The sequence below is a fragment of the Petaurus breviceps genome, unplaced genomic scaffold (genome assembly GCF_028583685.1).
Source record: "Petaurus breviceps papuanus isolate PSGF00001 unplaced genomic scaffold, PetGlider_PUasm1.0 178, whole genome shotgun sequence".
NCBI classification, from domain to species: Eukaryota; Metazoa; Chordata; class Mammalia; order Diprotodontia; family Petauridae; genus Petaurus; species Petaurus breviceps.
This window is the reverse complement of record NW_027185777.1, coordinates 9,742,946-9,769,561: the sequence shown is the minus strand read 5'-3', so window position 1 is coordinate 9,769,561 and position 26,616 is coordinate 9,742,946. Positions and strand designations below refer to the sequence as shown.

Here is a 26,616-nt window from a genome sequence, read left to right as displayed (position 1 = left end):
TCACTGACCCCTACTCTATTCTTCTCCTTGGCTGCTTTAAACCCTCTCTTCTTTCTTTAAATCTCCTACTCTACCATTAGGCTATCTGCTCTGCCTTACAATTAAATAAGTTTGACACTCCAAAATGAGCTTTCTTATTATTTCTTCTCTACATTAAAACCTTGCCACATCCTCAACAATTCTCTCCAATTTCAGAAGACAGGATGGTCAACCTTCTTGAAAATACTAATTCCAAGTTGTGACCATGATCTTATTCCCTCTCGACTCCTTTATCACCTTATCTTGCTCCATCAATCATTTCCACTCTATCTTCCATCTTTAAGCCCTCTTTGTCTACTATGTCTTTCTCCTCTACTTCATGTCTTCCCTATTCTAAAAATAAAACAAATTGCTAACTCATAATTCTCATTCTCCTTGAGTGATATTTAATGCCATGGATCATCCCTTCCTTCTTGAAAATTCCTCTTTGTTTGGTTTCCATGACACTTATATTTTTCTGCCCATCTTGCTTTGTGGATCCTCTTTATTCATTTCTTTCACAGTGTCCTCTTCTTGTTCATTCCATGTAAATTTGTGCATTCTCCAGGACTCTGTCTTTAGTCCTCTTTTGTTCCCTACCTTCTACCCTTGGGCAATTTTGTCCACTCCCAAGGCCTCAATTATCTCATCTGCACACATGAAGTCAAAGTCTCTATCTCTATCCCTGAGCTCCAGTCTCACATTTTAACTGCCTAGTGGACATCTCCATCTAAATGTCTTCTTTCAACCCATTCTCATTATGTCTAAAATTTAACTTCTCCTCCAAAAAAATTCTACTCTTCCTCCTCATTTTTCTATTTCTTTTAATGGAAGCAACATTCTTCTCTTAGCCACCCAGACTTGACACCTTAGTAATGTTTTCATTTTTCTTCCTCAGAATCAATTGCCAAGTCATGGCAATCGATCATTCATGAAGATTTTACAATGTGTCAAGCATTGTGCTAAGTCCTCATGCAATGAAAAGCAAAAGTAGTTTCTGCCCTTAAAATATAATGGGGTGGAAGGGACAATATATAAGTAAATAGGTAGAACCAAGAGGCATACAAAAAGATGTAAATTAATCTTTGAGTGGAAGACTACCATGACAATCATCTTTAGCATTCATTCCCTCTTTTCTCTGATTACTAAAACAGTCACCTAACTATTGTCTGCCATTTACTCTCTCACTGATGACAAAGTAATTTTTACTAATGCATAAGTCTAAGTTAATTGACCCTCTCCTTCCTAAAAACCTTCAGTGACTCCCGACTGCTTACCAAATAAAAGTCAACCTTGTCATCTTGGCATTTCAGCAGTCCACAAACTGTCCCATTATTTTTGCCTTTCTTTGTAATCACAAAGTTTAGTCATATACAATACATAATAAATGCTTGATTGATTTATTGATTGATGTCATGTGCCTCCGGGCCAAACAGAACTACACATCATCTATTGACTTCATTTTGCTCCATCATCTCAGTTCATTTGTTCATACTGACTCCCACACCAGGAGAGGATTTTATATTCTCTCCAATCAACTTCTTGTTAAAGTCCTACTCATCCCTGAAGATGCCACTTCCTCCAAATTATCCACCGAGAAGTAACTGCTTCTCTCCTGAATTTCTTTGCCACTCTTTTTGACCCTCTTAATGATATTCGAATTGGCATTGTAGTTATATATGTCTCTCTACACTGCTGGTGGCAGACTGTAAGGTCCATGAGGATCCACCCACATAGTCATAGTAAATACTTAATAAACATGTGTTGATTTATATATTGTTGACTCATTCTAATTTTGTCCTTTGGGGCTTGGGTGATTTTATCACAAAGGGTGAAAGTTTTTAAATTGGAGAAACAGACAGGCAGCTTGCACATTGCCATAACATATACTCCCAGGCAGATGAACAAAACCACAGACACACTCATCTCCCACTTGTGGTTTTGGTCCAGGCAGGGAAAAACAGAATCTAGTACTATTTTTTTCTCAATGGTAGTAGATGGCTCAGTAGGGTTTGAGGAACGTTCTGATTGTCTGAGATTTTTGTTTGTTTGGATCAATGAAATTGGCATAGTTCTGGAATTCAAAAGTCATTGCAGAAATTTCAGGGGCTCAGTCATGCCACTCTCTATACCCACCTCCCACATTGCAGACCCAGGCTTAAGGACAATATTAAAGCACCTAGGGGCGGCCAGGTGGCACAGCAAGTAAGAGCACCAGCTCCAGTGTTGGGATGACCTGGAGATTGAATGCCAGGCTCAGACACTCAGCACCACACCCAGAAATAACTAGCCGAGTAACCTTGAGCAAGTTACTTAACCCCGATTGCTTAAAAAAAATAATATTAAAGCGCCTATAGAAGAATGTCCTTAAAGAGCCATGGTCCATGTGGCAAAGATGGTTCAATAAAACACAAAAAAGAGTCCAGAAATAAAGGAAAAAAAATCCAAAACAATGACCCACGTAGCAAAGTTTTCCAATAAACATCCCAGCTAAGTCAGAATCATTTAGTATAAAACATCAGTCATTCCTGAATTTTCAGTATCCCAATGAAATAAAACATACATGAAAATATAAGCACTTAGCCCTGAGCCTAACAAGAATTTGGAGGTCCCTGTTTCAGGGAGAGCTGCCGAGTACTGCTTCTTTATTATGTCTTTCATAACTGTCACTGCTACAATTTTGAAGTGTTAATTGAGTCAGTCCAAAACCTAAAATGAACAAATACAACAGAAGATGTGACTAAAACAAAATCAACACTATCCAAGTGACAATATTGAAAATGTTTTCTTCACACATTGTCTTCCCCTATCTACTGGGCCTGCGGCAATTGCCTCCCCTCTCCTTCCTCCCCACCCTTTAATGAAATCTGCTATTCCTCAAGCACCAGCATTCAAAAGGAATAAGAAATTACATCTTACTCAATTTTGTTTTTCTAGTCTGGTAGTATTGCAACATTATAGTTTTCAACTATCTTCATTGCAAGTTTGTGGTATTCAACGGCATTATTCGTTAAATTGGCTTCTAGAGGTTAGCCTGGGAATTTACCACTATTTGTAGATATAGAAGCCAGAGGCACTGAGAAGAAAATCATAAGGCAAAGAGAGTTGGGTGCAGCAGTAGATATGGAGGAAGGTCTGCACTGCCCCTTGGGAAGGCAGACTGTGCTGTCTGGAAGTCATCCGCATCTTGTCTTTATCTATCCCTTGGTCTGCTTTTCCTATGTCCTGACATCCTAGAGACCCTACTGTAGGATTGAGGACTAACTCTAGCTATGATCTCAAATGGATTTTAAAAAGATTATTTTGGCCTGGATTTGGCATTTCAGTGGTATTAGGAATTGCTGCTAAGAATTAGCTCCCTTTACCAAGGCAAAATGAAAAATATTCTGAATCTTATTTTGTTAAAAATGCCTAGGGGCTCTGAGAGATTAAGTGATTCACCCAGGATCTCATAGGCAGGATATAACAGAGGCATTCATTAAAAAAAAAAAAAAAAGGAAGAGAAGGGATTCTGTAAACTATAGATCAGTGAATTTGACTGTTATTCCCAGCAAAACTTTAAAACACATTATTAAAGCATTGGTTTGTAAATGTTTAGAAGGGAAGCAATGATTACAAAAAGCTAGCATGGTTTCATCAAGATGAAATCTGAAGACTATCCTTGTAACTCACATATAATTTCTACTGCTAATAACATGAATGATATTCAGTTGACAAACCCTAAACTCTTTCCAGTGATGTTAGGGTACCTTAAGACCCACATGCTACTATATATAATACATAAATATATTTGGTCAGATATCTTATGTCAATGGTGTAGGGAACTTGCAATGAAAAAACTCCCTCTATCAGTGCAATCTGCCATCTTTTCTGCAACTTAAAGGTTTCTGGAGTTGCCCAGGGCATTGAGAGATCAAGTGACTTGTTCTTGATAATTGATAAAGTGATTAGTTTAGGTCACATAGCCAGTATGAATCAGAAGCAGGACTTGAACTCAGATCCTCCTGACTTCAAGGAGGCTAGCATACCAGAGATCAATGGTATTATTGACAAAAACAGTTTCACACTTATGTAACAATGTGTGATATGCTTTAAATACATTATTTCACTTGATCCTTACGATAAATGAGGTAGACGGTATAAATGTATCATTTCATTTCATCGAAGACAAGAAACTGAGAAGTTGAACGATTTGCCTAAGGTCACACAGCAGAAGGAAGATAGAAGTCCATTCCTTTTAATCATGAGGCATTCCTCATTCACGCTATGCTGAGTGTTTTCTGCAGAAAGGAAAGATTCTTTGATTCTTACTTTTCCCTCGTTATCTCAGGTGGTCTTCAAAGCAAAAATTTTATGAGTGCTTATACCCAAAGCTTACAGTATACTTAAGGTCAAAGATCCTAAGTATATACAGCTAGGTCCCAATCAGTGTGAACAAGGAATCATCCGAAGTGATTCATGCATTAGAATTTGCACTATTCACAGTTATAATTGTGTAAAATAAAGTAATGGTTCTAGCCTAATGAAATATACAGTGTGAATTCAGTAGCTGGCTTCATTCTTGACAGTAATTGGGACCTGCCTGTAAGATAAAGACTTCTCAGCTTAGGAGATGAAAAAAGAAAAACATGTAAACTAATGTGTACTCCAAGATGTCAGCTTATACATTACTAATCACTTTGTCAATTAAATATTTATCACTGAGTTATGTCATGTGTGCCACTTATCAAAAGAAAAGAGTCATATACACTTATTTGGAGGGCACAAAATCATTTCATACTGGATCACAGACCTAGATCTGAAAGAAATGTCAGATGCCATCTTCTAGACCAATCCTTTAATTCTGCAGAAGAGGAAACTGGGCGGGGAGGGGGAGAGGGGGGCAGCACATCAGTATTAGATGAGTTGTCCAAAGTCACACAGTCAGTAAATGTAAGAGGCAGATTTTAACTCAGGTCATCTGCTTCCAGAGGTAGAGCTTTTTTTTTTCTTTTTCTTTTCTTTTGTTTTTATTTTGAAGGGGAGAGGGCAGGGCAATTGTGGTTAAGTGACTTGCCCAAGGTCACACAGCTACTAAGTGTTAAGTGTCTGAGTTCACATTTGAACTCAGGTCCTCCTGACTCCAGGGCCGGTGCTTTATTCAATGCCCATCTAGCTACCCCAAGGGTTTTTTTTTTTCTACCGTGTGACATTGTTTCCTTGATACCTCTTGCCTTAATTAAACACACACACACAAACACACACACACATATACACCTCTTTACAGAGCAGGGCTATTGCAAGAAAAAGAACATTGCAAACTTTCATTTTCTATATAAATGTGAGAAGTGGTTATTTTAGACCTACTTCATTCTTGTAGCCTTTAATTGAAGATGAAAGGAAAAGGTTCTTACCTAAAAAAAAATAGGGCTCATGTCCAGTAACAATAAAATAAAAGAATTTGGGGTCAATTTGACACTACTTTAAAAGAAAATAAAAAGGAATGGGATATTTGACATTAAACACAATCCCCTGTAAAATCCTCCATATCAGAATGAAAAGAGCTGTGAAAATAAGGCCGTTGTTTGATTTGGTCAAGACATAGTGCTTGCTTCCTGAAGAGCTTACTCAGCACTGAACAAAAAAATTCTGAAAGATTTATGGAAGTCTTCTCTGATACGGAACTGGCCCTAGAAAGAGCTGTCATACAAGAGTTCTGCCATATTGAATGCTGAGGGGGAAAATATGGATGCTGAATTTTTCAATAACAGATTTTATATCATGACAATATTCACTGCCAACTGCAGGCTAGGTCCTGTACCAAAGATTTATGAGTGATCTCCACTTTGATCTTTATTTACCAAACTTTTTTTTAAAAAGCATGCAGAAATGTTTGTGCATGTACACATAGAGTTTGATTCAAATATTTATTTGAAATTGATTTATTCAAACAAATATTTGCTAAGGGATGGCCTACTATGTGCAAAGCACTGTGCTATGTACAAAGGTTATAACAATAAAAGATGAGTTTCTGCTCTACAAGAGCTTAAACAGGCATGATGCAAGATAAAATGTGATGGAGGCAAAGAAGAGGTCCATCATGCTCTAGGAAAGTTTGAGGAGGTGGGGGCTGGGGAAGAGAATTAAAGAGGGGCTGACCTCTGAGCTGAACCTGGAAAAAACAGCATTCTTAACAGAGAAAGATGAATGAAGAGTTTACTGTGCATTCTGGGCATAGGGGATAAATGTGCATAAATTCGTGGAGGTAGGATATGGAAAGAGAAGACCCCAGAATAGCTAGAATGTATAAATGAAAAAGATAGGGACTCTGCCTGTAATTTGACTAGTACAGCAAAGTCCCAATTAGCGCAAATAATGAATTCCTCTGGAGTGGTCAGATATATTAAAATTTATAGTATCTCAAGTTATAATTATATGAAATATGGTGATTTGTTATAGCCCAATGGAAAAATGGAATGTGAATCCCAATAATGAGACCACTTCCAGAGATTCACTGATATCACTCACTGGAACCCAACAGAATAGGGAGTTTCCACCAAAGGTGGTCAGTCCCTTCTCTGAAACTAATTCTTAGAGAGCCACCAGAGATTTGAGAGGTTAAGTGACTTGCCTGGGGTCTCACACAGCCCTAATGTGCCAGAGGTGGCACTTGGACCCAAATCAGCTTCAAGATCAGCTCTTTATCAACGATGCCATGTTGCCTCTTTTATGAAATAAGGCTGAAAAAATGGCCTGGAACACCCACTTCTAGTAACACTATGAGTAGTCTTGAACAATGGATACTTTTATAAAGGTACAGAGAGAAGTATAATATTCATATAATAATAGATAGATGTCATTTATATAGTGTTTTAAGGTTTATGGAGCCCTTTACAGATTTTTACCTCGTGACAATTCCTGTTAATGTGAAATGAATGTGGCAAAAGCAATTTTCACCTTAACCAAATCAGAGCATTTTTTTTGTGAACTGGAATTGGAACTTTTCCATGTGGAAGGGATCTTACCAATCCTAGAGATCCAACCTCCTTCTACATGCCGAAATCCCTACTACAATGTCCCTGACAGGTTATTCAGTTTCCACTTGAACACCATCAGTATTAGGGAGGTCATTATTTTGAGATAGCCTATTCCATTACTGATCAATTCTAATGATCATACCTTGAGCTGAAATATTTCTTCCAATAACCAATCAATCAGAAAGCATCCACATGCCAACTATGTGCCGGCACTATGGTAGGTGTTGGAAGCACAAATACAAAGAATAAAACAATTCCTACCCACAAACATATTAGATTCTAATGAGGAAGAAGAGGTTATGTTCTAATGAGGAATGATAACTACAAATATAAGTGTATACAGAATAAATATGACAGTTGTTATTGTTGTTCAGTCATGTCTGACTTTTTTGTGTCCTCATTTGGGGTCTTCTTGGAAAAGATACTGGACTGGTTTGAGATTTCCTTCCCTAGTTCATTTTATAGAAACTGAGGCAAATGGGATTAAGTGATTTGCCCAGGGTCACACAGCTAATAAGTGTCTGAGGCCAGATTTGAAGTCAGAAAGATAAGTCTTCCTGACTGCAGGTCTGGCGCTCTATGCACTGTGCCACCTAGCTGCCCAAATATAACAGTAAATATAAACACTAAATCCATGCTTGTTGAGTGACTGAGATGATTGGTCCTAGTTTGGCCTCCTCTATCAGTGATTCTAGGCTTATTAGCCTAATTGTGGTCTACTGTCTTCCCACTTGGGGATCTTCATACCAAATTGAAGAATGCCATCTTAGTCTCCTTTGCTATTATATACAGAAGGTCACGCTGCTTTGTAATAGGGGATATAACCCTTGACAAATGGACAGTCTAATTGTTATATGTCTAACATGATAATTTTCCTATCTGCTACAAGTGAAAAATGTGAAAGCAGCCTGTTTTTTACAGTCTTTATTTTTTTTTTGTTATTCCAAATTCTGATATCTGTCAAAAATTTCAGTGACTGACATTGTGTCGAACCAAACAGCAGTTCAGTGCACTGTATTCTCGGGAGACCTAACCAAAGTATTTAACCTTCATTTATTTTCTACTCATTCGTTTTCATTGAGCTTTTCATACTTTGACATGGATAAATGCAAAATACTATAATGAAAACCATCAAATACCACTTCATTCATGGGAGTTTGTCAAATAGTCAATGAGTTACCTGTAAAGAAAATTAGCACCATTTAACATAGAGGTACAGATAGTGAAGGCGGTGATTTTGGAGAGCTGGGAGAAGACCAAGGGGCAGCTAAAAATGATTAACTGTGTGGGAAATGTTCATTGTAACAAAAAGCTGGAGATAGTGTATTTAGCTTAGAATTGTAAGAGGACTTCTAAGCAACAATCTTCAAGGATAAGATGAGATAAAGTAAGATTTTGGAGAGCAGCTGCTCTCTGTTTTTTGCTAAGGAGAGGAGAAAAAAAGGCTTGATTATCTTAGGAGAGATTTCTAGTTGTTAAGAGGAAAGTGTTGAGTGTGACTAGAGATGATTACAATGAGTCCATTATTTTCACCAATGATTATTTAGAAAATCAAATTGCGGTAGCTGACTACAGTATGGCCAATTCCATCTCCCTTCCAGACTTCTAATTCTATGTAATGTTATATTTCAGGGTGCTATGGAGAACAACAAACCATTTGTGTATATCTTTAGCAATCAAAGAGACCTGGGGAAGCTAAGGGCTAGGAAGAAATCTTCATGGGTCTTTGGAAGATGTCCAGTCTTAGATCTTCTAGACAAAAGACTGTCAACTAAAGAGTGTAAAGAGAGTCAAAGGCAGGTCTCTGAGGACTCCTACCATCAGGAGTCACAAGGGGACAAGGAACCAATGAAGGAGACAGATTAGAAGTAGATAGCGGCAGGAGACAAACCAGGTATATGTGGCAAATCTGAACCCCAGAGAAGAGAGACTATCCAGTAGGAGAAAGGGGTCAATAATGTCAAAAGCTGTATAGGATAAAATAAGGTAAGAAGTAGAGAGGTAAGAATTGAGGGAAAATTTGGATTTTTTAATAAGAAGTTATGGTTCGCTTGATAATTTCAGCAGAGTTGATAGGAAATAAAGAAATAACAGGAAAATAAAGTCAGAGATTTTTAACTGGAAGGGGTCCAGAGGCCATAGAGTCCAGTCCTCTCATTTAAGAGATGATGAAACTGAGGCCCAGGGCATTCAAGTGATTTGTCTAAAAGTCTCACATGGAGAAGGAAATGGCAAACCACTCTAGTATCTTTGCCAAAAACCCTCCAAATGGGGTCACAGAGAGCCATGCATGACTGAGATGGCTCAGCAACAACAACAACAAAGCCCCACAAGTAGTGCTAGAAAGGAATTTGAACACAGGTCCTTTGACCAAAAAGTCTTTCCACTGTATCATGCCAATTTGCTCAATAAGGTTACAAATGACAGGGAATAGAAAGACAGGAAGGGGCGGCCAGGTAGTACAGCGAGTAAGAGCACGAGTCGGGATAACCTGGGATCAAATCTGGGCTCAGACACTTAGCACCCACCCAGAAACACCTGGTCGTGTAACCTTGAGCAAGTTACTTTACCCCAATTGCTTAGGGGTGGCCAGGTGGTGCAGTGAGTAAGAGCACCAGCCCCAGAGTCAGGATGACCTGGGATCGAAACCAGGCTCTGACACTTAGCGCCACACCCAGAAACCTTGAGCAAGTTACTTAACCCCAATTGCTTAAAAAAAAAAAAAAGACAGGAAGATGTTTGACAATGGTTTTCCAGTTGGAAGAAAAATTAGTTCCTTTTTCTGTAATTTCATCAAAACCATTATCATTAAAAATCTTGGAGGCGTGCTTGCCTACCTGATGCACTGTGCTAGGCCTTAAGTAAAGTGAACCAAATAAACATGGGCTCTTCCTTAGTAACTTGAAATTTAAGAGGAAGCATCAGGGATGTTGAGGACATACATTAAACTAAGTAATAATAATGGTTAGCATTAAAAGCAACCAGAATAATACATAAATCTAATAGAAAAATGGATTCCTCCAGGTCAGGGTTCAATCCCGTGGGGGATAGTTAACTTTGATCTGCTAAACAGCTATAAAATCAACTGGTCTCCTTGTTGCTGTATGCAGTTGATCATAAAGGGAACTAGGTGGATGGAACAGTAAAAAGATATATTGCAATTAATGAAGAGACAACTCAGAATATCTTAACACTAATGAATCAAAAGCATTTCTTTAATCATATAAACTTTCTCACAATAATAGATAAAATAATATTTTATGGAATTTCTGATATTGAAGTTAGAATTCAACCAGTTGATTGTTTCCAAAGGATTGTGATGATTTTTAAAAAATAATTATATTTATGTTGTGATCACAATCTATCATAAACAGGCCTCTTAGAATTAATTATATCCAATACATCAAATACAACAAGTTCCTAGATGGAATTTTTTTTATAAAAAGTACTTTTCAATGGAAGTTCCTCAATACGGTCCGTAATATTGGGTGATGATATTGCTTAAAACATAAGCCTATAATTGACATCTTATTGGATATTTATGACTCATCAGAGAACAAAACCATTGGTTTCCACAGTCCTTGCCCTTATAAATTTGTGACATCAAACATCAAAGGATCCAAGAGTTTGGACAACCCTTGCCCCTTTATAAAAGTAACCATATATGTAAAAGAGGCGTCCTGATCTAATTCATGGCATTCTCTTGTGTTGTTGCTTTCTGGTCGTTGGCAGGAATTGTTAAATGGAGTCACTGATTATTCATCTCTATTGTAATTAAAATTCATAAATTTTTAGCCATAACTTAAGGAACTCAGCCAATTCTGAGATTACAGAAAAAAATGAAAGCACCATTATTTTAATACAGTAGCACACATTTTCACATGCTAGTAAGAATTTTAAATCACATTAATTTTTGCAGCATTTTGTATTTTCATCTCTAGACTCTGGTTTCTTCTGGTAAGGGAGGGCTTTGATCATTTCTGAAGTCCCCTCCAGCTATGATTCTATGATACTGGGACATTCCTATTTAAATAAAAATAAGTGTACTTTTAACAAGACTTTGAAAAAGAAATATCATTGGTTAGGTCATGTACTCTGATTTTGGTTCATAGAAAATATATCCATATAAACAGAGAAATATATTATAAATACACATTTATACAAATATAAATCCAATATACTATACAGTTATATTGTTACATATAATTATATTTAGTATGTTAATATAATTCTTTATAATATATAATGAAGAGGCTAGTAATACATTATATTATATATCATATACATATATTAAAGATTATATGTAGTTATGTGTATATATTATAGATTATATAAATGTTACATTATATATTACATAAATGCTATATTGTTATTTATAATAGCATATATATTATAAATTATATAAATGTTATAATCTACTATATTCAGGTATATGATTATATATTGCATATATAATCATATATTATATACATACTATTTTGTTATACTACTATATTTTATTATACTGTTACATATACAATAATCTATTATATATAAATACACTATATCATATATAGGTATATAACTATATATTATAGATACATATGCATATACACTTACACATACATACATATGCACACATACACACACACATACTTGTGACTTCACTGTTTTAGGATACCTTGTACTGTCTGCAATTTACAGGGGTTTAATTATTTACCCATTGTCTGAGAGACCTTGAAAAGAGGTCTCCCTAATTTTGGGACCGGCTCTCTCTACCTAAAATCTAATATTGATACTTCAAAATATTTAAGCCCAAACTCAGGACCAAAATGGTATGAGGAGTCACCCTGACTTCAGTCTAGTATGTAGGTAATACCAGATCTATCCCAGAACCAACAAGACACAGGATGGAACAATACATCTGTCGTGTTTGATGAATGCTTTGTGTGATATGCATGTCTCTAGACCAAATGCTTTACTCTAATGGGTAAATGAGGCCCTCCTGGTACTACTGATCAAGTTTAATCTTTGTTTAACAAGCCAGAGGGAATGTTCTATTTTGGACATGCCATCTGCTGCTTTTCATGATATAGTTTGTGGCATTGTTTTTTTAGGAAATTACCTGAAATCACTGAAGGAATTCAAAATGGAATTATAAGAACAGTTTGACTGTATTCATAACAACATTATTTTTTAAAATCCTGAGCTCATTTGTCAATTTAAAAAAAGGAGGAAAAAAAATTATAATCTGCCATTCTAGTTATAAAACTGATGATAAAAACTTACATGTGCTTTTACATTCCTTTAGCATTGACTGAAAGAGTTTTGATCTCTTCTTTTCAAATGTTTACTTCTATATCAGGTGCCATCCATTCCCTTCTCCCTCTGAGCCTTTTGGGAACATGATCAGTAGCCACTCCTCAGGGAGAATTTTGGAAGGACCAAAATTCTTCTGGACATCTGTGACTCATTCTGAGTTGAACAGCCATGACTGCCCACTGAGCGTACTCTCTGCAGATATGTTACAGGGATAACTAGCCCCCTTAGCTGCTTTTCTTCTTTCTGAGGAGGAGGCATTGGTAGGGAATGCCCTTTTTCCAATAGCACCATAAGTGTGAATGCCTGTCCTCCCTAGGCAAGCCTGTGTATGGGATGGGGCCAACTTCATCCATGTCTTCCTTCTTTCAGTACAGGGTCTTAGGAGAACTCAAAAGACCCAGAGACCTGTACTCACAGTAGGGACATTTCCCACCAGCAAGATAAGACTTATTTTATAACAGTAATAAACAAAAGCAAGGAGAAGTGACTAACAGAATTTTACCGCCATGATAAAAGAGTATCTGAGCAGTGACAGGAACAGGCTAGTGCCAAGGGAATAATTAACATCAGAGAGAAGCCACCAGAAAGAAGATTAAGGCTGGTTGGTTGATTACACAATGTCCGGTAAAGAGGCCAAATGTGAAATAGCTAATTATTAGAAATTCCAAACTCTATTATGTGTTGGTGAGGCTTACTACCAGCCCCCAAATAGACTGTAACCTGGTTACAAGAAGAGTTTGGGGATCCTTTTTAAACTGCTCTGTTAATTGTGTCCTGGGATCCTTTTTAATATATATATTTTCTGTTGTTTGTTTGTTTAGTTGTTTCCAACTCTTTTGTGACCCTATTTGGGGTTTTCTTGGCAAGGTACTGGAGTGGTTTGTCATTTCCTTCTTCAGCTCATTTTACAGATGAGGAAATGAGGCAGACAGGGTTAAGTGACTTGCCCAGGGTCACACAGCTAGTAAATATCTGAAACCAGATTTTAACTCATGAAGATGAGTCTTCCTGACTTCAGGCTTGGCCCTAGCTGCCCTCGGGAATAAAATACCCATCCCATAACCAATTCATGTTTGTATATTTAAGGTACCTTTTAAAAATTGATTCCCTTTTTTGGGGGAAAACAGTATGGAAGAAAAAATGGAATTGTCCCTGGAACAGTCAGGGGGTGTTGAGTGACAAACTAATGAATGTGAGAATGGAAAATACATTCCCTTGAGGAGAGGCCAAGCTTCCCTACCAATGAACCCAGTATAGGACTGCATGGCCAGGTTACAGAGTAGGGAGGGGCAGGAACCCTGAGCCCCAGGGCATATCAGTAGCAGATCACTCTAGGACAATGCAAGATTGTGACACTGCATCTTTGAAGGGAATAAGAAACCTTAAGGTTGAAGGATCCAAGAATCATTGACTGACAGATGACAGGGTACGTTTACAGTCATCTTCTCTATCCCCTGCCCCCAAAATTCATATTGGAGTTACTCGAGCTAAAAGAAAAGTTTAGGGAGACAAAACCAGAAGAGGAATTGGCCTTCTTCCAACTTCCAACAGTAACATCTGGGCAGAACTGAAGTGGAACAGAGTTCTTTTAATGGGAATGAGAAACTTGAACAGTAGTAAACCTTGAGGTTATAAAAGGCATAACAGTTTATAAAGAAAACACATGGGCCAGAGAAGTTACAGCCTCATTAAAAACAATAATAAAGAGAAAACCGGGTGAGATCATAATACCCCAGACCCCTAGGATGGATAGGGACAAATGGGAAGGTGTGTGTTTTAGGCAAGAAGGGAGACAAAGTGCCTTTGTCAGATGCTTAACTATGCACTCAAGCTTTCATACTCAAATATGTCTCTCACTTGGTATCAAGGAAAAGTGGAAAATTAGAAACTCTAGTCTTCCCTCTCAATTAGCGTTTTTTAACTTTTTTTTTTCATTATGGACTGCTTTTGGTAGTCTGGTGAAGCCTATAGATACCTTCTCAGAGTAATGTTTTTAAATGTATAGGATGACAAAAGGAGTCAATTATATTGAAATACAATTAGGAAAATTCAAGATGTCCCAAAAGTCTAAGCTACAAGATAAATCTCTAATTCATCAATTATTTTTAAAATGTAGAAAGAAAGCAAGGAGAGGAGGAAAGGGTAGAAAGGGAACCATTCTAGTATCTGGAGGGAACAAGTTCTAATATCCAATGATTATTCACTTTGGGCCACAATATAGAGGAAGGGAAAGGAAAAAAAGGAATCAAGAGATGGGGAAACTAGCTCCATTTGGTGGATAGGAAGTACCTTTTCCACTTCCATTTTCTACTGAAAAGTCCTTGTAGTAGTGAACAAGACATGCCAGATAATGTAAGTGGGTTTAGTTGATGTGTCTAGAATTTTGGAGAATCAAGAGTTTTTAGAAGGGTTCTTTTCAGAAAGGATCTATCAATTGCTAAATAAATGCTTACCAGATGCCATGCAATTGAGGGGGTGACAATAATTAACCAAATGGAGAAAGAGAAGAGAGGCAGTGAGGAGGGACCAATTCCTTTACTTGCCTCTTCCTGCATTCTATTTTCCCCATGAAGAACTAAACCACACACATCACCAAATAACAATTACATCTTAGACACAAGCCTAACTTCATGGATCTGAACCCACTTTCACGACTCCATTAATCAAGTGGTCACCACAGAAATAGCAGACCACCATTGCTCTCAATAACCGAAAACCTACCCCTGTATGAGACCTAGAACACTGGCACCTGACCATTATCTAAGAGTAGGCACTATAAGAAGAAGTAGGTTAGTTCTACTGATTTTCTGGTCACCATCATCTCTTCCTAACTGACCACCTTGAGCTTGTTGAAGTTATCTAGTCCAGGATTGGGGAACCTACAGCCTCAAGGCCACTTGAGTCTAGGTCCTTTTGGCCTAGGTCCAATAACTCCAAGGTCCACTTGGCCCTCTAGGTCCTCAGGTTTGACCCTTTGATAGAATCCAAACTTCACATAAAAAATCCCCCTAATAAAAGGATTTGTTCTGTAAAACTTGAACTTAGTCAAAAGGCTGTACCCAAGTACCTAGAAGGCCATATGTGGCCTCAAGGTTGCAGCTTCCCCACCCCAATCTAGTCCAATAAGTAGTTTCTTGAGTGTATTTGCAATATGATTTCTTTTTTTGGAGTGGGGGAAGGCAAAGCAATTGGGATTAAACTAGCCAAGGTCACATATGCAATGTGATTTCTGACAAGGATCTATTTGGCTCTGGGTGACTCAATCTTCTTTCCACCATTGGGTGAACCTCTCATGCCTTCCACCCAAAGTTAAAGTCTTTGGTTACTTCCTCAGAACAGGGTAATAGGGTATAGAAGAAGAACCCTAGACTTGGAATCAGAAGAACTATGTTCAACTCTGACTCTGCAAGTCACTTCCCCAGGCCTTAGTTTCTTCACCTTTTAAAGGAAAGGGATAGAATAAATCATTTTTCAAGTTCTTTCTATGTCAAAGAGTAAAATACAGGTTCCTTGAAGACAAGAACTATTTTTTATTTTGCCTTGTGCAGTGCCTCGGTACGTGTATAAGGCGCTTAATAAATACTTATGGAATTGTGATTCAGTAAATAAAGCCTGGAAAGCAAGACTTTTGTGGAACTCTCATGTGCAGTGAGGAATAGCCAATTACCAGGAAGTAAACTTCCAACAGGGAATACAGGCAGGTCAGTTGTCTGTGATGAGATTTGGCTCACAGATTCTGGTCTAAGGCAGGGCAACCTGAGACATTCTTTCCTTCCCCACCCCTCCCCCTATTATACAGACCCTTTTATTTGATACCAGGAATGAACACAACAGAGAAGTCAAGCTACTATGAAATTCTGAAACTTTAGAGGGAATAGCATGCAAATGAATGTCGTTTTATAGCACTCTCTTTCTTCTAATATTGATACATATCCTACTCTGGATGAACTCTAGATTGATATTAATTGGCTTTTTTTTTAGGCCTATAGATTCCTAATCTTTACAAGGCTTGTCCAGATGAGTAGCAGTGCTAACAGAGTATGGGGAGAAGGGGGGAAGTACATGGTAATTTTAAGATTCATCTTATTACTCAGGCCCTGTCACTGTGCCTCTCTATGCCTCAGTTTTTCCATCAGTAAAAATGGGCTAACTACTTATGTTATATCATGAGGTTATTATAAGTAAATATTTATAAAAATTTAAATGTGAGTTATAATTATTATTAGCAATAATATCATACATGCAGAAATAATGCTGGGTTTTTTAAAAACAGTTTTCTTTATCTTAATGAAAAAGACAAATACAAAAGATTAAATGCCTTAATCTACTCAATTATTTTTAGTAATTGGAAGAATGGTTTTGTTTATAGAAGAAAAGATCCAAACATGATAATAAACCAATTTAGGAAAGGCATTTCTCAAAAGTTATTTGTATAATCATGCCCTTTCCTTCTTCAAAGAGAAAATCTATTTTAAAATTTAGACTTTTAAAACCAAGTATATCTAAGCACAACAAATAAATTGATATGCTTTAATGCCTTTTAAAAAATTAAGTTTCCAACGATGACTGCTAATATATACATAATATATTTTATATATATGCACATATACAAATATATTAGCATAGCCTATATGTTTATATAACAAGATGGACAAGTGGTTTGTTCACTGATAATATTAGGCAAATATTTGCATAATTTTAAAATGCTAAAAAAAAAAAAAACCCAACAAACCCAGCCCTCCTAACACTACAAAATGTAAGTTCCACCATTCACAAAATCTGGTCAGCAAATGCCTATGAAAAGAGAAAGAAATTTACAGAAAAGCATAATGGTAATAAATCCACTATATAATTATTTATGGTAATGTTTGTGACTGAAACCAGCATAAGAAGGCACCAAGCCAATATTTAAAGGCTGAAAGATTTATCAAACCTTGAGCATATCGGTCTAAGCAGGCCTGGGGTCTGTAATCCTTATCACTGTTTAATCTGTCTTTGCAAAACAAAAATTAAGAAAAAAAAAAGAGATAGTGTGCTTTGTGTTTAATCATTAGTATTTAAAGTAAAATTTGAATTAACATAAGATCCAGAAAAGCAGAACCAAGGGACAGGATACTGGGAAATGGTGGAATTTGTTTAGAATACCATGGTTCCAAAGTATCATACCACTCTCTGTTAAATATTTAGTTCATTCCATTTTGTCAGCCTGATTTGTATCCTGGAAACGCTTGGAAGCTACAGGATTATTTCGTTACAACCACAACATATGTCGGTATGCACAAACCAGATCAGACTCAGAGTCCTTCTCCTGTTAACCTCCAGCAATAAGCTGACTGGTACTTCAAAGGTCAAAAAAAAATGGTCATGGTACAGGGAATCAGTTTTCTCCCCCTCACCCCATTCCACTCCCAAATGATCCTGGCTGGATCCAACAGGGTGACCCTTGAAAATGTACCACCCTGGATGTCGTGGGCTGCACATCCAGGATGGCTTGCTCAGCAAGGCGATCTGAATGAAACGTGTTGCCATGCCGTTCTTTCATCAAAATAAAACAAAGCTGGCGGTGGTCCTCTTAGCATTTGGTGTTCATCTCAGGAAAGTTGCCAGGTACGTGAATGTAGCCAGGGAGAGCACGTGGCCTTAAAGAAGCAGAAAACACACAAGAAGGGGAAAACTGGGCCAAAAGAGAGAGCTACAGATAGTATCACTACCCCCCACCCCCACCAAACTTTAGTGACCGATGCTTATTTGCAGATGCGCATAGTTTTTACTGACCTTGGCAGTACCAAAGAATTTGTGCAGTTAGCTGCGGTTGCACAATTGGACTAAAAGAGGAGGCAGAAAAGTGTGATCCTTCAATGCCAGGCATGCTGGTCCTTCTCCACCTCCTTCTCCTCCAAGTAAATGACTCTGCCCTCCCAAATCCCCGTGCTATAATTTTTAATGTTATCATTTCATGTATTTCCTCCCCCAACAGCCCTTGGATGATGTTTAGGGCTCTTTGTTGTTTTGTTTGGGGGAGGGGGCAGGGCCTTGGCTACATCTTATGAAACGAGTTTAATTGTCTTCCGTTTTGGAAATGAAATCCTAGAGTTAGCACAGATAGAAAAGCAAAGGGTTTTTAGGAAAAAGGGTTTTCCAGACTTAAAAACTGCTGATCATAGAAAATAAACTCCCTGAAGGCAAGAACTTTTATTTTTGTCTTTGTGTCTATGGTGCTTGGCTTACATTCATTAGGTATGTAATAAATGTTTGCTGACTAATCATAACAAATAATATACTACCAACTAATATGCACATGGATAATATTCAATTATTCAGGTATTCCCACCTAAAAATCACTGATCATTTGACAATATGATAGTCATAGATTCAAGACAATCATGGTTCCATGTAAATATTACGCAGGGGCATATTATCATCATGCTAATGTCTGTGACATGTTAAGGGAGAAATCCATTCTCATAAAGATGAAACTATTCCACCAGTTGAATTAGAGTGTTAAGAAGCCACATTTGATTTCACTTGACCATCAAGCAATGGAGTCAACTATTCACTAAATAACAGCTCTGAGAGCTTTAAACTGTTGGTACAACGTCAGTCAGAGTAGGGAGTGGACCTATGATTTTGATGAAATGGAGACTAACCAAATGAGAAAGCTCCTGTTAGCAAAATAAGTCAATACCTTATCTCCAACTCTAGTCTTAAAGACTTGACTAAAGAGGCTAAATGACCTTTCCTGGGTCCCACAGTCATTAAAGGTAAGAGTTGGGATTTGAAAACAGGTCTTCCTGGCTTTGAAGACAGCTCTCTCTATGTATTATTCTCCCATGTTGGACCTAATCTGAAGCCAGGGGTATAAATGTTACTCTTCACCTTCTCCACCCTACGGATTATCCAAGTACAGAAACCCACATGAAGATGGACTGAGTCAGACTCCAGGAAGAACTGGAAGGATTTCCAAAGCAACTGAAGTTTAAGCTCACTTAGGACAAGTGGGGTGGTAAAAGGGAAAGTGATCCTGGCCAAGCTTTCTGCCAGACTTCTCCATCCAGAGGTAATAGTTTAATAAAGTCATTTATTATTTTTTTCCATTTGTTCAATGTCATTTCTCCGGTACCACATGCATTTTTATTCAGGTTTTGCACATCTGGATCTCTAAGCAGGCAATAATGCCCTGATGTTCCAGGGAAGGTGGAAGTTACTTAAAGTTACTCAAAACATAAATTGATTTAAATAAAATGTCAACTAGATATAGAGTCTAGCTTCAAGACAATGGGAACATACAATACTTTTCTACATGGTTAAAAAAGAGAAAAGTGTATCCTTGAAACAGCAAAACAAATATACCTACAGCTAACTTTTCCTTCAATATTCCTCTAATACCAGGAAGACTACCTCTTCTGCTCTTGTATGATGTCCTAGGTCAAGATTTCTCAACAACAACAAAATGTAGCCTGATGTCATTACACTAATATGAATATTATTGTATAATATTAATAATACAATGTGCTACATATTCATATACATACCCCATATAATATGCTACATATATCTAAATAAAGTGCTCACTTCTTGTAGCTAAGTACCTCTGATGCAATACCAGAATCAATTTTGGTTCCTACACTAAAACTCCAATCTATCTTCCAAGTGGACATTTTAGAAGGTAGGAGAAAGGTATCATTTTTCCATGGTGTCATGATAGCCTTGGAATCCAGAAAATCTGGGTTCTAATCCTACCCCTGTGTAATATACTAGATTGATACTAGAGCCTGTGTAATAATAGGCAAGTCACTTAATGTCTCTTAACTCAGTTTCCTAATCTGCTAAATGAGAGACTTGTTCTGGTTGATGCTTAGTCCTTTCAGCTCCAAATCTGTGATCCTATACTGTGCTTTTATTTTTATTATTTTTTTTTTTTTGGAGGCAGTTGCAGTTAAGTGACTTGCCCAAGGTCACAGAGCTAGTAATTGTCTGAGGCCAAGTTTGAACTCCTCCTGACTCCAAGGCCGGCATTCCATACACTACTCCACTTAGCTGACCCTGTGCTTTTATTTTCAAAATTATCGTTGAGTTAAAAAAAAAGAAAAGATTGATGACGCATTAATTCCAGGTTGACTTGTTGATGAAATCAAATCCTCACTGATATCCACAAATATTACAAATGACTTTCACTGAAATGGTCCTTTTGCTTCCAGCCTAAAAGCAGACCAAGAATCTGTAGCCATTCCTCAAGATGAAATGCTTCCTCTCAACAGGTCCCTTTAACTGAGATGTCATATACATGTAAATATCAATATTAAAATGGAACTTTAGAAAAAACAAATGTAATTAGACCCAAACAGAACTTGCCAGATCTTGATGAACATAATCTCAGACTCTTATTTCAAGGGATTCCAATTAATGGTAACTAAGAAATTGCTACAGGAAAGCCCTTGCTGAATTAACTGAATTAACATGAGTACCAAAGAGACCACCAAGGATGATGAGACAGTCTCACAAAGCTTTCCAATTTTTAAAGACTATATAATGCCGTGGTTTTGCTAGGCATGTGTATGCACATAAACAAATATCACAGACTAATTGAAGCCTAACAATATCTGGGCAGTTCAGTTAAGGGAGTTATGGATTTAACCTTCTCAAAGTGTGTCTCTATACCACAGTATGTATTATATTTTATATTGTATTTATTTATGCTTACATATATTTATATTATGTTTATATTGTATAATTGTATTGTTTGTAAATGTAGTATATAATATATTGTATTTTGTATTTTCAGATGTGCCCATTTTATTTAAAAATACCCACACAAAGCGTATAGTCATGATGCCATTTTTGCAATCAAGAACTCGTATCTTCTCCATTGTTAGAACCTTCAAACCTGTGTAAGTGAGACCACCCAGGAATTCAGGGTTCCTAAGTAGACAGGTAGGTGGCACAGTGGATAGAATACTGGGCTTGGAATCAGGAAGACTCACTTTCATGAAATCTGGCCTCAGACACTTACTAGCTGTGTGACCCTGGGCAGGTCATTTAACCTTATTTGCCTCAGTTTCCTCATTTGTCAAGTGAGCTGGCAAAAGAAATGGCAAACCACTCCAGTATCTTAGCTAAAAAAACCCCAAAGGGGGTCACAAAGAGTCAGATACAATTGAAAACAACTGAACAATGACAACAACGAATGGGCTTTAAAACTAGGATATTGCATTACCTTTAAGAAAAGAAGACTCCCTGCTTTTCAGGTTTAGGTGCCAGGTCTCATGAATTTTAGTAGAGTAATATTAGAAAAGCCCAATGCATAGTGGAGAGTTAGCTGTCCTCAAAGCCAGGAAGACTGGGTTTAATGTCAGCCTCTGACACATACTGGCTAGCCACTTAACCTCTAAGTGCCCTAGGCCATGGTATCAAACTCATATAGAACCTGGGACCACTAATATTTACATAAGGATCCCTGCCCAGCACACAATTTGATTTAGTTTTAAAATGCAATATCATCTATATTTTATTATATTTTTATTTTGTTAAATATTTTGCTAAATATTTTATTTGCCAATTACATTATTAACATGGTTCTGGCAGACCTCTGGATTGCCCTGGATCATATGCAATCCTCAGGACATGTCTTTGATACAATCCTCTAAGAATATAAATTCCAGAGAAGGTATGAACCTGCACTGGTAGAGAGAATGATCTCACCTGGGAATTCTATTCCAAGGAAGTCACAGGCCCAGCCCCTATCTCTATCCTTACCCTGTTAGTATTTTTTTTAATTTAATCTATTTTATTTCTAATTTATGAAATAAAGCAAGTATTTCCATAACACAATAATAAAAAGATGATTGGACATGAAACTGCAAAATTATTTTGTATAACTTGCTATTCCTTTTAAATATATAATAAATTTATCATGTAAATTTCTTTTTTTTCCTTTCCCCTCTCCCCTAAAGGAAAAACTAGAGACCAGAGATGCTGAGCAAAACTGTCTACCAACTGTCCACCAACACTAACACTTCTATCTGCTCTATCCTCACCACAGTGAAATGGTAAAGAGTCAGAGGAATCTCTAAGTTATGCAAAGCCACGTGATAAGACCACAGCTTGAGAAACAGGAGGAAAAAAGGGTAGCATTTTTTTTTTTTAAGCAATCGGGGTTAAGTAACTTGCTCAAGGTTACACGGCCAGGTGTTTCTGGGTAGGTGCTAAGTGTCTGAGCTCGGGATTCGATCTCCAGGTCTTCTCAACACTGGAGCCGGTGCTCTTACTTGCTGTGCTACCTGGCCGCCCCCAAGGGTAGCATCTTTAAAGACATTCTCTAAAACAATGGCTGATTAGCTCAAGTGATGCTTTTTGTTACTGCCAATTCTGCATTTTGCAAATACTGTCAGAAAAATCTTCCTTTACTATTACTCTCCATTTTCCTGGTAGCAGTTCTGTAACTTGTCAAAGTGGTGCTGACAGAATAAAGAATAACTAGAAAAAAAATAAAGAGAAATATGTCTTTATCTTAGAAAGCTCAACAAATGCTGTAAAGCTTGCCAAGGAAGGAGTCTCATTTTCCTTCATTACTGCACATACACCTTAAGGTCAATGCTACAGGACCCTTTATAAATGAGGTCAATTTATGATGACACAGAGTCCCACATGAAGGTGGGATATATTAAATTCTATGCTATGAAAAGATTAAGTTTAATGAAATTCCCATCTCTGATATAACTAGTTCAAGATTTTTACCTTTTGTATTTTTTTCCTTCTTTCTGGATCCTCCAATGGGCTGGCTCTCCTATCTCTCATTATATTACATAATTTTTGTCTTTCCTATTTAAAGTTCACCCTTCAATTCTGGGCACAAACCCCCACATACATACAATTAGCTACTAAGCACACAAAGCTGAACTATATCATGGAAAAGCAAATGGAAAAGCAAATGGAAGTAATGACTCTACCAGGAAATATACGAATTCAACAACTGTTGAACTTTATTCTTAAAGATGAGAGATGTTAGTATTTTTTATTTAGCCTTCCCCTCACAGAGATCACACAATTAAGTGGAAAAAAGGGCCTACCCTTTTCTTAGATTTTTTTTCATTTCTCTAATATTACCAATCCATAGTGGGAAGAGAATTTTAAAGAATCAATCATTAACCAGCTGGTTATAGGTATGAAAACCCTTACATAGAAATCTCTGACTTGATATCAGCTCGTGAAGAGAACAGGATATCTATTAATCATGTCTTCCCATTTTGACACCATCTCATAAGAAGCAGACTGCTTAGAGCTCATTCTTCAACATGTTTCTAGAAGGTCTTAGTAATAATTCTCTTCTGAGGAACTTCTACACAGGGAATTGTAAAGGCTTATATCAGTATTTTTCTAAAATCACATCAATGTCAAACTCCCCTCTGTATCCTGACAAGGAAAAATGATTTTTTTTAAAAACCTAACCAATATATTTTCAGCCACAGTCAGACACACTGTACCTTGACCCCAATATAGCGAAGTCATTTTGGTCTTCTTTGAGAATGAAGGATGACAACCAACCAACCAACCAATATTTCCAAAATGCTTTTAAAGAAACACTAAAGTGGCACCTTACCTGACGGACAAAACTATTAGAGGTAGTATCAGATGAGGTGCTTCCATCAGATCCTTTAAATCTATTTTTTTTTCTGGCTCCTTTTCCATAAGCCTGTGCAAACAAGAAAAGGAGGAACCGTGTTAGATCTTTACACAGGATTATTATGTTAATACCCACACAATGTCAAACAAATGTTTTTAGTAAGGACAAATCTGTTACACGGGTAAAATTGGTAAATTATTATCAATAGAACCCACTGCCCCCATCAAACTTCTTCTTTCAGAAGAATATATTATGCTCAGGGAGGGAAAGTTTCCCATTAAAACATCTACTCATTCACTCACACCCATTTTTGTTCACTCTACATGGTAAGAAAACAGATCCAATGAATACGAGAACCACCAATCCAAAATTGGCATTTTGAGCTCTGAGCAACTAGTAAGCCATTAGAGGTCTTTGCCACTCCATTTATATAATAAGATGATCCATAGAGTGTCCATCATCATTATGCCATGATCTGCTAGTGTCTGTGTGATAAATCACCTCTCTGCTATCCTTGGCCCTCCTCATGTGGTGGAATTCCTTGTTTTTCAGGTGATAGCAAAGAAATAATGTTCCGATTACATAACAGATGACTGACCACAAGCTGTGAAAACTTCGGAATCTCTTAACCTCTCTGGACCTCAGTTTCCTTGTGTGTGAAATGGATTAACAGCCTCTAAGGTACCTAGGTAACTTTTAGCCCTAAATCTACGATCCTATGATCCTATTCAAGTATCTCTCTTATTCTCCAAACTGTCTCCATTCATTGTGAGTCTAAATACTGCCATTAATTACTTTTTCCTGTCAATTTTTCTAGCTTAACTATATTTAACTTTCTTTTTTTTCTTACTTTCTCACACCAGCATATCCCTCTGCCTCTGTGGTCTTTTCACCCTGGAAGATCCCTCCACTCTTGGGGCCCCTTTATTTCACTGGTGAGTCTTCCCAGAACCTCCATCTCTAGAAAGGGTCCAGGTCATCCATTATTCCTTTCCTGAATCCACTTCTGACTCTCTGGACGTTGGCACCATGCCCACCCTGAGTACTCCCCATCAAATCTCCTCATACTTTTCAGTTCCTTTGATCAATATTGTGTTCCACCATTAGAATGAAAGCTCCTTAAGGGCAGGGGGTTATCTTTCCTTTTATTTGTATTCTCTCTCTAGAGCTTAGTACAAGCGTTGGTCACACAGTAAATGATTAATAATGTTTGTTGACTTAAATTGAACAATTAAGATTTCAGTTGTATATATAAATAATAAAGTAACAAAGATAATGTTATATCCCTATATTGTTATAGGACATTTAGAGACAATTTTTTAAATTGTCTTTTCAAAGTAAAGAAAAAAATTGCTTTTACTCATCAGAATTGTCGCAGACAATGGTTCACATTACAGAAGGTGAAATCCTGCTCTCTCCTCACCCCTGACCCCTTCACCTTTACTCTATCTACAGACACAACTTGTTAGAGAAAATTATGCAATATACTGATCCTAGGTTTGGAAAAAAGAAAAAAAAATCTGGGGGATAAATGCCACAATATGACTGGAAATACTTGACTCATGTAACTTAAATCATCAAAAATTACAGAAACAATTTTAAATCACTCTATTCAGGTTTTGAAAATGCTAACCTAAAATATCTCATATAAGCATATGACTCTCATTAAAACTTAAGTATCAAATAAACTATAATATACATAGTATTTACACAAGTTGGAATTTATTACAAAGTATAGGCATTATGTTGAGTAATCTGGGTGAATTTCTAATCACTATAATTGTGAAACAGCCTTCAAACAAAAGGTATTTCCTAAATAAGTTCATTCCTTTTCAAGTAGTCAAGAGATCTGTATAATATACATGTGTCTTACCACCACTGAATTAATTCCTTCTTCAAAAAGGAAAGGCAATCAACCCTGGGCCTTCATTACATAATACACAGGGTTTTACCCAGTATACACATTTTTTATGTAAATGTCATTTAGTAAACAACTGAAAAATTATTTTCTTTTAACAACTTTCTTTTCCAATTAAAGGATTGATTGCAAATGTCTTGCAAGGCTTAAGAAACCTTAAGTGACATTCAAAAGTTTCCCAATAACATAAAAATATTAAATAATTCCATGTGGAAAAAATAACCATTACTATATAGCATGAGTTCTACATAATCGTGGAATCCCTTACTATCCCAGGTTCAGTGTAAGCTATTGGGACTAATCATGGTTATATAAATATGGCTCAACCTCCTCATAGACAACAGGCCATAGATTTAGAGCTGGAGGATCAACTAATATAATCCTCTTATTTTGTAATTGAGGAAACTGAGGCATCCTGTTCATTCTCTACTAACAGACAAATCAGGAACCATAAATCGAATGGCAAAGCATTTGAGACAAAATAGTCAAATAATATAAATCAAACAATGAAATTACTTTTGGTCACCTATATGTGGAAAGGAAACAATCTCCAGAAAAAAAATCTTGCAGAGAAAGAATGAGAAGAAATGATTTCTGTTCTTTTATTATACTGATCTGACCAGTGACTAATCACATATTTTCAGCTTTTTTGTTAAAAAGAATGGCTTATACACAAACATTACTCAATAAAGTTTTCCTTCCTCCCCCTTTCCTTCTCTCCCTCCTTCCTGCCTTCCCTTCCT

General features: G+C 37.0%; 1 protein-coding gene across 1 annotated transcript in view; it reads right to left on the bottom strand.

Annotated features, from left to right (window-relative positions):
• CACNB2 (calcium voltage-gated channel auxiliary subunit beta 2) overlaps positions 1–26,616 on the bottom strand; it is a 415,522-nt gene that overhangs the window by 370,922 nt on the left and 17,984 nt on the right. Inside the window, exon 2 of the mRNA XM_069086269.1 lies at positions 23,932–24,024. Within this exon, the coding sequence (XP_068942370.1) occupies positions 23,932–24,024 (93 nt within the window). The remainder of the gene's footprint in view (positions 1–23,931; positions 24,025–26,616) is intronic.